The 17,846-nt window shown below is 34.2% G+C and overlaps 1 protein-coding gene across 1 annotated transcript in view; it reads left to right on the plus strand.

Annotated features, from left to right (window-relative positions):
• GPM6A (glycoprotein M6A) overlaps positions 1-17,846 on the plus strand; it is a 114,535-nt gene that overhangs the window by 94,244 nt on the left and 2,445 nt on the right. Inside the window, exons 4-6 of the mRNA XM_054292536.1 lie at positions 8,458-8,611; positions 10,649-10,725; positions 12,034-12,099. Of these exons, the coding sequence (XP_054148511.1) occupies positions 8,458-8,611; positions 10,649-10,725; positions 12,034-12,099 (297 nt within the window). The remainder of the gene's footprint in view (positions 1-8,457; positions 8,612-10,648; positions 10,726-12,033; positions 12,100-17,846) is intronic.

Consider the following 17,846-nt stretch of genomic DNA (forward strand, 5'->3'; position numbering starts at 1 on the left):
GTATATGCAGCCCTTTTGTTGACTGCGGTATTCATTACATCCTTTAACAGAGGGGTGTGCCAGACGTTGCAATGTGCCTTCCCAGTACCTTCTCATCCTCTCTTGGTCTTGCTGCTCGCTGACAGCAATGTTGTTGTTGGTGGTGATAAACTGGGTGTTTTCACTTCACATTGTGCTTTATGTCTTGCACATGGATGACAAATTTTTTTCTTGGCATGTAAGCTCAGTCAGTAAGTATCTTTTGTTAATTAACTGCTGTCATGCATATCCAAAGTGTGCTTGACTTTGGGAGCAGTTTCTCCATTGGCTTTAACTTTATTTTATGGATCATCACAAAATGCTTAAGATGATAGTTTATTTCCCTTATGTTCAGATAATCCATCCCAGCTTTAACTTGAATGTTCCATCAGATTATTACAGTTTTCTTTGATTCTTGCTCTCATCTGGGAAACTTATTAACTGCATCTAGACATCTTACTCTTATTATAGATATTTAAGCCTTTGAATATCAGTGGAATTATTACAAATTCATTATTTTTATGGTGACAGAAAATTCACAGAAACCATATACCTTTGTTCTTCTTATGAACTGCATCTTCCTGTTGATGTCTTATGAATTCATAATTAGCTTTGTAAAAATCTTTGGTCATTGCTTGCATAGGAAGGAGGGAAACTTTTAAATTTATTTAAGGTTACAATAAAATCTTAAAAGACTGTGTTATTGACTTTGAATGCTTGGCAAGACAGGAATTAAGCAAGGAAGGTCCCTACCCCTTCATTTTCACATGGGTTTCTCAAAGCCCATTAAGAATTTATCAGGAAAGAAAGCCCTTTTTTTTGACAGCCAAGTATTAACCTTGAGTGACACATTTGTTTACACTTATAACTATTATTTCTGCTTACTAGTTTAAGCTTCACTGCTTTGTGTCCAACCACAAACCATGGAAATTTCCTAAAAAAATTTTGCATTGCAAATTTTGGAAATGCGAAAAATGTAAACAATCTGTATTGTTCAGTCGTTTCCCAGCTGAGTGTTATGTCTTCATCTTTGTATAGGAAATTTGTCATCACTGAAAACCATTAGAGTATGGTTTATAAAAAAATTATCAGCTGTTTGGTAGCATAACCTTGTAAATTTACTACTAGGACCAGCCTACACTGTCAGGGAAAAGGTAAGGATTGAACTGATTGGTTTTTGTACTTAATGGCTTCAAATTGAATTGTTACGTTGCATGAACATAGGGAGGAGAGCACATGAAAAAGGTTATTTAATGAAGATATCCATATTTTAAAAGTTACTAATCCATATTTCAAAAAGCCATTTTTGAAACCAAATTATTTATCCTCAATCCCATTTAAATACAAAGCAAATACCTTAACTATATTCCCAGGCAGCACTTCCTAGCATTAGAAATGTACCACCAGTAAGAAAAACAAGAGGAGAAGGCTAACTTTGTGAATGTGAAAATACGAGCATATGCATTTTGAAAAAAAATAATTCCTGTTTGAAAGATTGCAAAAAAAAAATACATAGGAAATTCTGCTTTTGTCAAGGAGTGCTAAAGATCCAATGCTTTCTACAGGGCTTCAGAAACCTGTCAGACTACAAAAATTATAGTCTTGTCTGAAGGATATAAAAAAACTAATGATAACTTTAGGCAACACAAGGCTGCAAACCCATCAACATTCTACAGAAAATTAAGAAATAAAAAAAAAATTACAATATTTGGTTTCTAAGGAAGTACTATAGAGAAAAATTATATCATCTTAAGGTAAAACTTTGTCTTGCATCAATGCAAAGTTTTCTTCTTCAAACTGATATTTTATCAATTTGTTTAATAAACAATATTTGAAAAAATGAATCAATTTCTTAGAGAATAATTTCTGACATGACTCTGGAAATTTCCTCCTGCACTGCTACCAACAAATCAACAGCATAAATCAGAAAGTAAGCCAGTTTTTTACATGCATCCAAATGGTTTCCACAGCAATAGAAATAATGCATGGAATATTTTATCCTTGAAATACACATTTGGAAAAATGTATGTGCAGATGGAAAGCAGAAAGCAACAGTGAGAATTGATCCTAATTTTGACAAAATCAGTTTTTCTTCCATCTAAACTATCTGTAGAAGAAAAATGTCTTAAAAAGCCAAACAAAACGGTTCCAAAATATAATTTCAATTTTCTGTGATTTTATATTTTTATGGTAACATATTTTAATAATCAAAGGAAATTCTCATCAGGTATTATTCAGTAAATGAATGAATTTCAGTTAGGCAAACCTGAGAAGTCTGTCCCTCTATGGAGAGAAGTTTGGACCAATATTGGCTTTTTTTTTTTTTTCCTCTCAAAGCAATTGACTTGAATGCAAGCCAAGGAATGTCAACCACATGACAGTAATGGCACACCATGAAATCTATCCATGTTTCAACAAGACTTTTGGAGCTGTGCCTGGGAGGATAATATGTTAGGGAGAGAGAGGAGGAACATGTTTTGTAGAGGCAATTATAAATGTCCAATAAGTGAGTGTTAGCAATGGAAGTGATGTTATAGAAAAGACTTTGCATGTGTGTATTTTCTGTGGTTTACAGTGATAATGTCAGAACAACAGTCCTTTCTAGAATTTGGAGATGCTAGTTAGTACAGAATGGAAAATATTAGAAACCATTTCCTATGAGCTACTCAACAGTCATTCTTTAACAAGTTTATGTCTAAAGACATCTGCTGGGTTTTTTTTCATTTTTTCATTTATTTACATTTTAATAAATAATAGCATTTTTGGTTCTAGACAACATTTTAAAATAAGCAGCTGAGGCTCTTTGAGCTTCTGCATTGTTAAAATGTTTTCCAGAGGAACTCGGCAAGTTTTATACTAACTCTCTTTCATATTTGCATGTGAGGAATTATGCATGTAAAATGCTGTCACAAAAAGAAATCCTTTGGGAAGAGGGGGAAGTGTTTATGGAGTCTTTTTTAAAAATGCAAAAAAATTGCAAAACTCTGCTGGATCAAATCTGAACTTCTGAAAAGAAGAACTAAATTCCTGTGGGGTTATAATGCAGGTGATGAACAGGAACAAATATCTAATCATTAAACTGCTCTGTCATAAAAGTTTATTGATAAAGGGCCCTTATTGAGTCTGGACTGTTGATGTAAGCTGTAGTCAAAACCCTGCATTATAGAAAATTGAATGCAAATAAACAACAGGCCTGAAGTTGGAATGTGTAGTGCTTTAAATCTGACCTGTAACCTGAAGAGAGAACTGTACACTCTATCACTACTTTCCCAGTACAAATGCATCAAGACAAATTTCAGCATTTGAGAAAATATGTGTCAGCTGCAATAAATTATTTAAAAAGAGTATGCAAATGCATTTATGCAGAATGTGTTCAGGGTAAAGAGACAGTAGTAATAACTCAGAGGAATTTTTTCTGGGTAAAACGAACAAGATGAAGCAGAAGGTCTGAAAGGCAAAGGTTAATTGTGAATTTGAGTCTGGGCAAAGTGCTAAAACTAAATAAGCTTTTATTAGTATTGAAATCAAATATATGGACAATTTAAAGTGAATGAGATGCTTGAGAGACAGGAAAATTCAGGAAGAAATTGAAAAGATCTTTCTGTTCATGCTTCTGTGTGGCCAAAAATTCCTACACAGCGCCTTGTTCTGGAAAATGCACCCCAAACCTGGACTGCACTGCACTGCAGAGGCCAGCTGCTTCCCAGTATTCCCGTAAGAGACAGCCAGGGCTTATTCTGGGTGGTGTCCAGCACTGCCAGGGTTTCATAATGAAGCATGATATGCTTTGAGCCGGATGGATGTACGTGATCTCTGTAGGTGCGGTTTTGATCTCTGGCAAAAGCTGTTTATGGGAATTTCTGAAGCAGTGAAGAGGTTTGGAAGGAACCTCTTACTTCATGTAGCTAAAAGTAAACATTTTCTGTGTGTATGTCATAGGGTAATAAATCTCAATGTGATGCAAACACAGCAAGGTGCACATCTTTTTGCAACTCTCTGCGTTGAGAGCTCACATCAGGGAGTTCATATAAAATAAATATATGATGAGATTGAGAGAAAGTGTAAAAGTAAGTACTGAGTGGTGTGGAACAAAGATAAAATTACAAGGCAACATGAGCTTTCTGGAGTTAGGTTTTATTTGGGCACTTAATTTGTTGCTATGTTTCTGTATTATTTTTCTTGTTGTAAGCAGTAGTGTCCTCATAAAATGACACAAATGAGATTTAATTTGTTTCCTTTTCTTTACATTTCTGTTTTTAGAAACTGTACCTTTTAGATAAGATTTCACTGTCTCTATCCCTAGGGTCATTGAGCCATCATACAAATGTTTCTTCAGGGTACTAAATTATTTATAACAAAACTAAAACAAGAAGAGTGTTTGAAATTTAATGAATGTGCTTTTCATGGGACAAGTACCCATAAATTAGGAAAGAAGGAGGAATAAAAAACCCAAACCAACCAGTAACTGAAATCTTGATCTTATTAAAATAGGATTTAAGTAATGTTTTCAGTGGAAAAAAGATTTCAACCAGCTATGACCACCAGGGAAGTTGTGCTCCACACAAACAATTTCAGAATATTGAAATACCCGCTTCCTGATGTTGGTCTGTTTTGACTTATAAAATCATTCCAGAAGGTTGATTATTCACCTGCTTTGACAATTTATAACTCAGAAAAGCCATTACAGGCAATGAAAATCTTACAAAATCAGGCAAGAGCATTTTGCCAGCCACAGTGATGTTACAAAAACCCCAAAACACTAAAAAGGTTCAAGATTTTGTTGTTCAAATAATTATTCATTTCACCTATTCTTTGCAAATGTGAGCTGAGTTTAAATTAGTTATCTTTCATCTTCATTATTTAGTAAATGAATTTCACTACCACTTCTAGTTTGTTTTGAGTGTTTGGCTTCTTAGAGTGAAAATCGAACTGATCAGAGAAAGTAATTCTCACTGTAAACACAATAGCTAGGATGATAAAGGACAAACTGTGATACCTCTTTAAGATGCTACACTGCTATTCCAGAAATCTTCAGCTTGTCACATAGCAGAATGCTACTTCAAAGGAGAAAGATCCCTTTGAATCTCAGGAGATTGGCCTCTGAATTTAATTCCTGGAGAGAACAGGCTCCTTAAGCATTCCTTGTAAGTTCTCTTGAGCAAAAAGGGAAGGTTGTAATAGCAGAGAAAATTATCTAAAAAAAGATTTTATTCTTCCGTTTGCTTTTTTTAAAATAAAATAATTAATAGTTTTATTCAATTATAAAAAGAAGCTACCACCTGCTATTGCTAGAAGCAAATTTGTTGTACAAGATTAAACTTTTTTTACTGCTCTTACAGCAAGAAGTATATTACTGCCCAGATCACATTTCTGTGGTTTGCTTCACTGATATCAGGGATAGCAACTTCCAGGCATAACCCATAATTACCCCATGGTTTAACTTGAAGTTTTTTATTTTAGTTATTCTTACATAAACAAAGAAAACTTACATATTTTTTCTGTCTTCTTGGTGCTCTTGGTGTTATGACATGAAATTAGGTATGTAATTGGCCATTGACTCTTCAGCTGAAAGCAACTGACAGAGGAAAACTGAAGTTCTTCCTTTTCTATAGTATGTTTTTAAAATGAAATCATCATTTAAGCAATTTTTCTGAGATACTCAACCAATCAGATTCATGTTTTTAAAGAGAATCTGTTCCATAACAAGCAGACAGTTCTCTCTGAGAAGGCAGCTCTTGTGACTCACAGCCGCTATCATATGACAGATTTCTACTACCATTTTATGCCCAAGGCAGATTTTTTAGAGGCTAATAATCTCTGTTTCCCCCCCTCTTTGCTATACTAGCACTTTATAATATCTCAGTTGAAATTTTTGAGTAGGCTTCTTTATCATTACTACAGATCAGAAAATAAATAGATATTAAAAATAATTTGTAATGCTCATGGTAAGGCCAATCTTTTTTCCTCCATTTGGTGTTTATCACAAAACAGGAAGATTCTCAAATCTATGTGGAGCCCAGTCATAAAAACAGTTATTACATTTCAATGATGTAACTAATTTAAAAGATTTAGTACTTCATTAAATTGTATGTATGTGCTACACTGAGACATATACTAAATTCAATAAGTATTGTTTATTTCACAAATTCTAAAAGGACCACAAGTATGACTTCAGACTTACTTGTTTTTGTCAAGTTAAGAATATAGTCTAGAAGGCTGGTTTACTTTTAAAACACTCCTAAAATAAATAAGAATTAAAGTCTATACAAATACAGTCTTCTTGCTTATTTAGTATTCCTGCCTTAGAAAAAAATGAGTGCAACTCTTTGTCTTGATAATAAATTAAGATCAGACATAGCAATTTAGTTGGGAATTCATATCCCTGAATCTACATTTCTATGTAATTTTCCAAGTAATCATTTGTAAGTGTGTGCCTGGGGTGGAGACAGATATTTCTTCATTAACTTTAACACTGTAATATGGAAAGGAAAGAAAACAGTAAAAGAACAATAAAAACAACAGGAAAAGGAGCAGGTACAGAACAGTATTTACTTGTGTTAACTATTTGCTCTGCAATAGATGGGATAGAATTTCCAATATATAAAGCAACTGACTCGTGGGAATGTCTAAAGCAGTGTTCAAGGATGCATATTTGTTTTGGACTTTGCTATCACTTTCTCTATTTTACCACCTGGGTTTATAGTAAGAGGTTTATTGGGAAAATTTTGTAAGGAAAACAGCTGTTACCTGCATGAATATATTTTTAGAAATCTTTGTGTGCAAATTGGACACATCAGTTTTTCTTTTAAACTAGTTGGAAGGTGAGGAAAAAGCTAAAACAGTTTGTAACCCACAAGCATGAATGTAAAATATGAGTATTGAAGCATGGAGAACTAAATAAAAAAAACCATAGAAAGCTGATATCAAAAGTATTAAACAGCTTTTCAAACTACTACTACAAATCTCATTTGCCTAGAGACAATCAGGAAAATTAATCTGAAATAAATTTTAAACTGGATTAATTAAACTACATTAAATCTCTATGTAAATGCACTTCCTCAGAATTAAAATTACTTTTATTTAATAATATTTGGAAGTGAGTTAAAGTAAATCAAATTAAGGTCTCTTTAATATTGCTTAAGAACAACCATCCCATAACTTCAACACAATAAAGGTATCTCATTTGCAATTCAGACCTTTTGTTGTTTTGGATTGCTTTTCCTGATCAGATCAATGTGGATAAGCCACTCTGCTACAATTTTTAGTGCCATTTACAACCTTTCAGATTCTGATCTTATTTGATTTCCATAACTAAAATCTGTAAATGTATTAAGCTTTTTCCTGTATTACCTGAATTGAGACATCTTGCATTAAAAAAAAAAAAAAAAAAACAAAACAAAACAAAAAAGAAAATATCATCCATTCCCCCCTTATTTACTCTTTAAGGTTTAATTTTTAGCAGATATTTGATCAGCTTATTCAGCTTTAAAAAATATTTCTTATTTTTTATTCTCAGAGCCAATATTTTTCTGAGGTAAGCAGCTAGAAAAATGTTAGTGTGACATTTGTGTGATGAAATTTTTTGTTTCCAGTAATGTGTTTAGATTTATCAGCATTTCTGAAGCCAACAAATACTGGGGCTATTTGTATTCAATATTTAGAAACTAATTTCCCCATTTTACCCTGTAGCCTCTTCATATCCTTTCCACAGCATAAAATCAAAAGATGGTTTGTTATTAATAAGTGTACTTCCCAGTGGTGTCAGGCCAGCAAAGGAGCAGCAAGGTAGCATGTTTACATATTTATAGGACATTTGCTTACTTTTTTTCTCTGAATGATGAATTTACTTGTAGATCCCAAATATGTATGAGTGAAATAAAAGAATGGCAAAAATATGGTCGCATTGGTTCAATGCCAAATGGATTTGCCAGTGAGATTTTGTGGCAGTCATAGATAAAGGCTCATTTTTATTAAGAGCCTAATTTTAAAACAAAAACAAGGAAAGCCTGCAGTATTTAATTTTAATTTTTGACTTCGTGATTGATAGTGGAAGACACAACCATAAGGTCTCCTGCTCTAACTATGGAGTAGTGGTGATGAGAGAGAGGGACAGATATGTTTCACAAAGCGTGCAGCTGTCTGTACTTCAGGTGTGCTGCTGTACATCCATCGTTGGCACCAGGGTGAGAGGAACATGGAGTAAGCTTGGACTTCTGGAAGCATAATTCTTGTTCTTCAGAAACATCATGTTAGTGCTCTGGCATAATTTTGACTTGATCATTAATGGATTATCTGACCAAAACTGTAAATTAAATATGGACTGAAGCAGACCAAGCCAATCATCGATGCATTAATTACTTTTCTGTTCCTTTTTTTCCAATGGTGAATCAGTTCCATTCTGACTTACCTCTGGTTTTGCTTTTCCTTTTTTTACTGCAGTTTATTATGCTGACATACATCTTTATGTTGGCCTGGCTTGGAGTTACAGCTTTCACTTCTCTGCCTGTTTACATGTACTTCAACCTGTGGACCATTTGCCGAAATGCCACCGTAGTGGACGGAGCTAATCTCTGCTTGGATCTTCGCCAGTATGGTATGTAAATAAAAAGCATTAAATGAAAAGATTTCACAAATGAAAGCATTCCACTACTTTGCTTCCAAGTGTTTGAAATGAACTGTTCAGTGTTTCTGAAGCAAATGTTAGGTGTCTCTCCCTGCCCTTTTACCCACTAGTCTAAATAGTGCATAAAAGATGAACTGCATTGCCTGTCCTAACAAAAACTGAGTCAACCTTGTCAATCTCCCCAGAGAAATGAAAATCTGTCATGGAGCTTTGGCTTAGTCTCTTCAGAAATTGCTGTAACTTGTCTAAAATGCTTAATTAGTTATCTGTCTGGAGAACGACTTTTAATTTTGTGGTAGGACACTGATTTGGAGATGTGAGATCCTAGGGTTTCAGCTGTCTCTGCAGAGGTGAATTGGGACACAAGATTAATTGCTTTCAAAAACCTTGATGAGGACCAACAATACTGGTAGTAACACTCTAAGAAAGTGGTTGAAAGAGAGAGAGGGAGTGGGGCTAAAACCTGAATGCTGGAGGTTAGAATAATGTGGGGATATGCACCTATGTGTGTTTTGAGAGAATGTGAAATTTGGGTAGAAAGGAATTTGTGATCTTAAAATATCTGAGAATTCTTGTGCTGGTGATGGTAATTCAATCCTTCTACAAGACTGGTTTGAATCTGCGTGTTATGGTCTTCGTGATTTCTCAACCCACAGAGTTTTGAGCAATCATACTCTCAACAGACAGTTTCTTATCTTTTCTTTTGTTTCCTTGGCCATTTCCTTTTGCAAGAAAATGGTTTCAATAATAGTACACATTTAATTTAACCTGAAATAAAATATTTCACGTTTTTCTTTCATGAGAGGGAAGGAAAGTTGGGTTTTTTTATTGTTTAGTTTTTTTCCCTACACAGCATGGCAGGTGAGTTTAAAAAGCAATTATCTGTACAGATCTCATCAAGTATATTATTTTTCTTTCTATGATATTTTATTTTGTTAATATTCATGACTATTTTTTCATTAATTCTATTTAGGATGTTCATAGAACACTAATATGTACATTGTGTATTCTATGAATGTACCTTTTTACTGTGGATTCAGTGCAAAAAACACTGATTGATGTTAGGAAAGAACCATTTTTCATGGTAACTGAGTTAATTGCAGTTTTTTCTTCAAGCTAGTCTTTGATTTAGTATCTGGACACTAGCTAAAGGAAGCAAGGTAGAAGATTCTAGTTATTGCTGCTGAAAAGAGAAAAAATAAAGTACAAGTTTGTGTAATGCTTTTTTATAACTTGTGGAAGAAGCTTTATACCAGATCAATAAGTTTGAAACCAATATAGAGCATATTTTTCCACATGAGGGTAGAGAAGGTTTGCGAACATTTGAAGTGTATAAACTGGTTGCAAATCATTTCTGGTTCTTTATTCCTTGTGCTGATCAAAACTAGGAGTAAAGATATCTTCAGAAATGGCAGAACAATTGTTACCTACCTGTTTCTTACTAGGGCTTTTACCAAATAGATAATGTGTTTTGTGCTGGCTGAAATAGAATAGAATCCTGGAATGGTTTTATTTGAAAGATATCTTAAGACAAGTTCCAACCCCTTGCCATGGGGCAGGGAGACATTCCTCTAGATCAGGTTGCTCAGGACCCCGTCCAACCTGTCCTTCAACAATTCCAGGGATGGAATGTCCACCATTTTTCAGGGAAACATGTTCCAGTGCCTCAACGCCCTCATAATAAGGAATTTCTTCTTTACATCTAACCTAAACTTATCCTCTTTCAGATCAAGCCATTACCCCTTGTTCTACTGCACATGCCCTTGTATAAAGTCCCTCTCCAGCTCTCTTGACAGACCCTTTTAGTCCTGGAAGGCTGCTAAAAGGTCTCCTCAAAGCCTTCTCTTCTCCAGGCTCTGCAATTCCAGCTGCCTCAGTTGCTCCAGACTCCTGATTGTCAACAAAACCCAGATATCATTGTTAAAATAACTTCTTAGCTTTTCTCATAAAAAGGAAGTTGATCTGTACCAGGAATTCCAAATAATGTGAATATTTATTCTTCCCCAGGTATTGTAACTATTGGAGAGGAAAAAAAGGTTTGCACCTCATCAGAAAGTTTCATCAAGATGTGTGACTCTAATGAGGTAAATAAATATCATAGTATTTTTGGCAAATCCATGATATATGTTGCATCAGGAAATAGCTGGTATATGTTTTCTTACTGTTAATGGTCTAATTCTAGCTATAGAGATTAAATAAATCACAGTGAAAAACACAGTCAAGCAAGTAGTTTTCCTAGTCTTCTACCAAATTTAGTCAGTGCAATTTCTCCCACCATTTGTTTTCTAAATGTGCTTGTGGTTTGTTTGTTTGGATTTTTTTAATGGTTCCAGTACCTTTTTCTTTGTTACTGAGATGTTTTTGAAAGCTAATGCCTCTGCTGCACAGTGAATAGGTCCATATAATGAATCACTGATTGAAGGGCTTGTGACTACTCTTGTGACAGGAGAGTAAAGATTGCAAATGGATTTGGCCAAACCTTGTTGATCATTAGGATAGTAGCTCTTAGTACATTTTGCTTTGTAGTTTTTCCCTTGGGCAAATGCCACCTGTTTCAGTGCAGTTGAGGGTTCTGGTTTTGTCTTTAAATGTTAAAGGATGAAGACAGGACAAAAAAATTACATCTGACTAAAAACAAAGAGAGGCTAAAATGTTGCTCCCTCTGAAGTCAGAAGGGTCAACATAGGCTAAGTGTTTTACTGGGTCTTACTGAGGTTGAATCAATCTTAGAGGGCAGGTACACAATCCTCCCTTACACCAAAACCATTTTCCAAAATCAGTTCTTGTGGTGCAGTTGACTCTCTGTGGCTGCTGCATAAACCAGGTCACTGACATTAAAAGCAAATGTAATAATTTGGTTTGGGGTGAGGTGAGGATGGTGGTTAATTTGAATTATGTAAGTAATCTGGTTTATATTATATCATTATAAATGAATTTGAGAGGAAAGTGGATCAATATATGAGGATGGAAAGCTACAGTTAATGAAGGGAAAATGGGGTTTCTTAGGTTGTCTCTGCCACTGGAGAAGCCACCACAAACATAATTCTTGTAAGCTAGTATTGTATTGTAGAATAAAAAAAACCCAAACAAAACCCTTAAAATGTGCTGGAGTGTTTATTTTAAATAATTAATTTTCTTAATACTTTATTATGTAAATGCTGTATATTTAAATAGAGTTATGCTTTCTCCCTGACATGAGCACTGTAACAAAACAAGCACAAGCACGATGCCATGTAGTAATATCAATCTCTTGGAAAAATATTCCTATTCATTCCTTTTGTGGAAGGGTGGCACCAGGAAGGTAATTATTTTTTCCATGTTAGTGTGAATTTTTGTTCATTTTTTGTTTGCTGTACAACCATGGAAGTCCTTTTCTTTGCCTCCCTTTGCAGCTAAACATGACATTCCACTTGTTCATTGTGGCACTTGCTGGAGCTGGAGCAGCAGTCATTGCTATGGTAAGCTACCATGCCCCTCTACACCTCATCTGAATTGCTGATACCTTCTGGTTCCGACTTAGGATCAGCTGTTCAATTTCCATACTATCACCCAAAGCTATTATTAAAATATAGTTCTGTAATTCAATACTCTCCCTTTTTGTCTTCTTTTTTTTCTTAATATATTGATGGATTCCATTTTAAGTAGAATATCATGATTACTTTTTTGAATTGAAAAAACACCTTTAAGTACATGCTAAGAATTTTCACTGTTCTCTTGCTGTCTTCAGACAAGTGTCTGAATTCACATATCTATTTTGTAACCATAGTATTATACTTTTATGATCTCTGCCTTTCTGGGTATTCATAGGCTTGCCACACTGCTATTTTAGGAGCAGAAGCTTCTTGTCAGTTCTGTGAATATACGTGAATGTGTTGATTTTTCTGTCAGGACTAATTTTTCTGCTCCTTTATAATGAAGATCACTTTACATTTTGACATTTTGTCAATGAGAAGGTTCCACTGAGAAAAAAGTATGTGAGCTAGTGCCCTGCTCTCCTGTCTTTTGTCTGCTGCATTTGCTTAAGCATAAAGATATTTTTAGACTCACAATTCTCTACTGGTGTAGGTTTGCATTATGCATGCTGCAATGGGAAATGAAAAGTGACTGTTACTTGGTTCTGATGCTTTCAAAAGTGTTAGTGATGGTGATTCCTATATACTGCTTATACTAGTAATTTTTCTATGGATCATAGGGCCATGATTTGGTTTTTTATCCTTATAATTACATTTATAAAAAAGTATATTCAGAAAATTTTCAATGAAGCTAGTACTCCTCTTATATCAATGATATTTTTTGGTTTTTATCTGCCATTTTTTCATTATTACATGACACCCTGCAAACAGCAAAGATAGCTAAATGAAAAATGTGTATTTTCAATGTAGTTTTTTGTTTCAAGGCCACAAATACTAAGTTTAATAGTAGAATGCAATTAATAATAATAATAATTTTTTCACACTGAAATTTTTCTGCTTATAGTTCCAAAAATGGTGACCATATAGCAATTATGATAGTATATCATTAGTGTTAGGAAATTAAATCTAAGAGATCATTAGTTTTCCACTGTGTGATTATTTTTAAGTATATTCAGTAGATATCATAAAATGCTATTTTGTTCAGATGGAAGTTCTGCATTTCAAACTAGAGTTTTGAATTCAAATAGCCACCAAAATACATTCAATGAAAAATAACACATCTTAAGTGACAGCAAATTAAGTCAATACATTGTGTCACATAGTTTAAATACATAATACTTTGAATGAAGTTTTTAAAAAGTCCCTTTGAAGCTCAGCATATCAAAGACACCATAGCTGCATTACACTAGGCACAAACACCCTTTGAATTCACTTTGATGGTGCACATTTATTCTCATGTTTTTGAAGGATTACCCATTTCCAAGCACGCTTTCTGTTGAATTCTATAATGCACAGAGCAGAGATGATAACACTATTCCAACAAAAATATAAATTAATGTTCTAAGTGCTAGTAAATGGCATACTGTCCCACTGCTTGTAGATGTATGTTTAATTAAATTTTTGCAGCACTTTTTTCAAGTTTCAAACTATGCTGTTTGTTTTTAACCTACCATTCTAATCTGTTAGGTACCTAAAAACTAGCACATTCCACTCTTTGATAGTGTAATTTCTAAAACCAGCATACCAGACTACATCTGTAAGCTAAGACACGAGCTTCACATTTGACATAGTACCCCAAACACAAGGGAAATAAAGGAAAACTCAGAATTTTGTAGTTGGACATGCAGACATTAAAAGGTTCTCCTTTAAGGAAAGTTTACTTTCCCAAGTTTAAAGTAATTTAAGGGAGGAAAAAATAATTTTAGGTCCTAAGTATCTCATTCAGGAAGAAGAAATCTTTTTTCTCCAGAGCTTACACTCAAATTAGTAGACAGAGGTAGTGCATCAGCAGTGAGAAACAGTGTGCAGAAGTCATTTCAGTCATTGGAGAACCAGTGCCCTTCACTACATGTGCTGCTCAAGAATAATCACAAATATGAAATGATGACATTTGTCTTAGTGTATATCCAGAACATGTTTCTGAAATTCAACAGGAAAATTAGATTAAAATACCAGTCTTTTACAAAATAAAAAGCTTATTAACATAATGGACTCTCAAAACATTTCTTGCAAACAATTACTTTAAAACAGAGTAGTCCATCTGACTAAAGTGGTAAGTATATGGTATTTATGGCCAGTCAGTAACAGTAGTGCAACATCAGTGCTGAATGACAGAATCAGTAAAATCTGCTTCCTGAAATGACATTGTAAGTTATGACATCAATATAATCCACTATATCCTCACTTCTGGATTTGCAAACAATTGCAAGTGCCAGGCTATTTAATTTCTGAAGATTTCTTAAACTCTCTAATGTCAATATGATTCTACAAAATTCACAAAAGAATCAGCTTATTCATAAGCCCATCTGTCCCCAGGATACTTTTCATAAAACTGGGTTTGAAAAAGATATTTTAAAAAAAGTACTCATTTATTGCATAACCAATAAGAACTTGTTAAAACTTGCAAAACCATTTGATCACAAACCACAATATCCTCATATCTCTTGGTCTCAGATTTGCTTATGAATGTTAGATTTTTTTTTCACAATTCACTAGATACCTCTTTAGTCTGCAAAGGACAATGTTGTTTTTGGGGTTCAAAAGGAGAATTGTCCTACATATTAGGACTGATATATCAAAAACCTCATCTATTTTACAGTATATATCAGGGAAAGTTTCACTTTGCAGCAAAAAACACTGTCAAAGAGTTTATTTTGAAAATGTATCATTCTTATGTCAATGCAAGAGGGGGAAAAAAGAACCAAAACCTGATAGAATTATTTATGCTGTAAATGCTTTTTGAGAGTCCTTATCATGGAAAAAATAGCCAGGCTTTTGGATCATGTTTAATTTGTACCATATATGATTCTGAGCAGTACCATTCTTTCTTATGTCTGAATGGATAACAAAGGCGTATGGAATAGACAATTACTTATACATTTTATACATGCATACCTATAAATTTTACTGTTGTCAGTGTTGTGTTAGATAGAAACAGAAGACTTGAAGTGGTTTAAATGTAAGCTCTAGCATTCAACAGTTGATTGCAAAGCCAGTATACATTCCAGCTGTTATGTTTCCCCAGAAACACTGTGGAAAAACTTAATTATGACAGGCAAAATTTCCTTTCTCAAAGTTACCATGTGAGCTGGTAACTCTTTTGCCTTAACTTCCACAGAAACTGTCCTGTAAGGTGGAGATGCAATCAGTTCTCCTGAAACAGGAACAAGGGAAATGTAAAGTGGTCTATTCCTCTCCCCAGTATGATTGTGGTCTTCTGCAGATTGTGAGATGCATGTAAAGGGAGGAATTAAAGTTATTTAAACTTGGGTCTTGGGGACGAAGTGACATGTCCTGCATGGAAAAATAAAACAAAAAAAAACCCCACCCAAACAGCCAACTCCACAATTTCTAAACACTGAAGCATACTTTCACCTTATGAAGAAATCTAAGCAGGAATAGGTATGGAAAGACCCTGCACTGCCTTGCATATGTCGGTAATTGAAACCTCCTGAGGCAGGCTGTGGAAGCTGCCTGGCTTCAATTTAAGTAAGCCTTGATGAGGGCCCCACTGGCTTCAGGCTATTCAGGTCATGGAATTGTGAAATGCAATTAGACAGCCACTTAGAAATGACCTCCTTATTGTGGCTATGTTATCTAGGAACTTGGTGTTGAAATAAACAACAAAGGTGGTGGTACTGTTCAATGTATATGGCATTGTAAACATGGATATATATTTGAGATTATATTAGTTAAAGTAGCTGTTTCCTGGCAAACCTTCCTACTTACACTGAATATGAACTCCAAGAGTTTTCAACAGTTATTACAATAGTGTGATTCAGTAACTTCATAAGGAAAGGATGGGCAAAGAATGGATGTTTAATGAAGGTCAAACTGTTACCAATATACCTTCAAAGTAGTCTATTTTTTAACAAAGAAAAATGCTGAGTGAAATTGTAAGACATTAAGTTTAAATTTTTGTTTTACTGGGTCATTACCAAACATTTTGTGAGGGTAAGAAAAAGTGCCTGCATCATTCCATTTTCATCACAGATTCTTCAGTTGCAAGGCAAATATGTTTTAAAAGGTCACAAAGATGTGAGTACACTGCTCAGAGAGCCCCCACTTTCAGGATTCTCACGTCTGCAATCTGTTTGAGGTTGAGACTGTATTTTTAACTGAAATTTCATACTCAATGAACCAGTTCTCATTGGGTGCAAATTGCAATTGAGATGACAAAATTTTTAGTATTACCAGCCTGTTTATTTTGATTTTTCTCAATTGTTTTATTGCAGAGAATTTAAGGCATTTCATTCAGTACAATGGCGATCCAGGATTAGGGTCTCCCATTTGTTCTAGAAATGCCTGATCCAGAAACTACCCATGGTGAAAGCTTTTGGAAGAGCTGAGTTAGGTTAGAAGGTGTTTCTTTTTCCTGTGTACTAAATTATGACTGGAGAACTTTCCAGAGTGACACACAACATGCTGCTATCTCCAATATCTATATTTATGGATTGCTTTGCTAGTGTTGCTTTCTAGATATCAAGAAAATCCTAAAGATATGTAGAAATACTACTCTCTAGTTTTTTCCCTAGAGGACAGATTTCCTGTACAACTTTCTATTTTATGTCTCCTCAAGTCAGATAGTATTCCTCAAATAAGGATTAATTGGAAACTTGACATAAAACATATGGATAAAAAAGGTGGAAAAAATATCTGGTCCTTTTAAGGGCTTCAGAATGCTTTCCTTGATCATAATTATCCAGATTAAGAAATGTACTTTTGCCTGTACTTATCAGCAATGATTGCCAACAAACAATTGTGAAAAAAGTCTAAATATTCCAAAATAAAAAAAAACCCAAACATATTAGAATGGATCTGTTCATTTAAAATGAATCTAACGTACTCATATGTACAATAGTACAACATGAAAAGGAGAATTTGCATAATCTCAAGGTTGTTTTTTATTATTTATTGTATTATTATTCCATTTCCCATTAACTGAATCCCAGTATAATATCTTGCTTTCTTAGAGAGGGGTAAATATTTTGGATCTCACAAAATAGTGCATTGCTACTGAGGAAGAAGATTGACATAAATTAAAGAGATGGTCTCCTCAGAAAATGTTTGAAAACCTGCTAGGGAGGGAGTAAATGTCCAGAGAGTCCCAGCGTAAACTAGTTCAATGTCCTTGTGGAGCACTTTTATTTTCTGACTGAATACAGAGTAAACAGAGCATTCACTTTTTTCAACTATATTTTGTCACATTTTGCCTAACTGAATTTATTGACACTTATTGACAATTTCCCCCCAGACTGGTAAGTTAAATACAAAGCTAGAATTGTAGTTGAAAGAAGTCATGGCTAAATGAAACGAAAATGCTAACTTTAACAAAAATTAAGAAGCAGAACTTTCTGTAATTGTATTAGATATGCAATCATAGGATGTGTCTATGGCATGTTTTGATGTTAAGAACTGCTTTAACAAACTTCTTCAGTGCAGAAAAGTGTACAATAAATACATAGCCAGAAGGCATTTTTACAAGTAACTAGCAAACTAGCTGAAAAATAATGCAGGAATGATTTGGAATTTGGATTTTTCAGGTTTTAGGGATTTTTTCCTTATATCTATTG

Source organism: Melozone crissalis, unplaced genomic scaffold (assembly GCF_028551555.1).
Source record: "Melozone crissalis strain CALT ecotype California unplaced genomic scaffold, PUWL_Pcris_2 ptg000006l_1, whole genome shotgun sequence".
Lineage (NCBI taxonomy): Eukaryota > Metazoa > Chordata > Aves > Passeriformes > Passerellidae > Melozone > Melozone crissalis.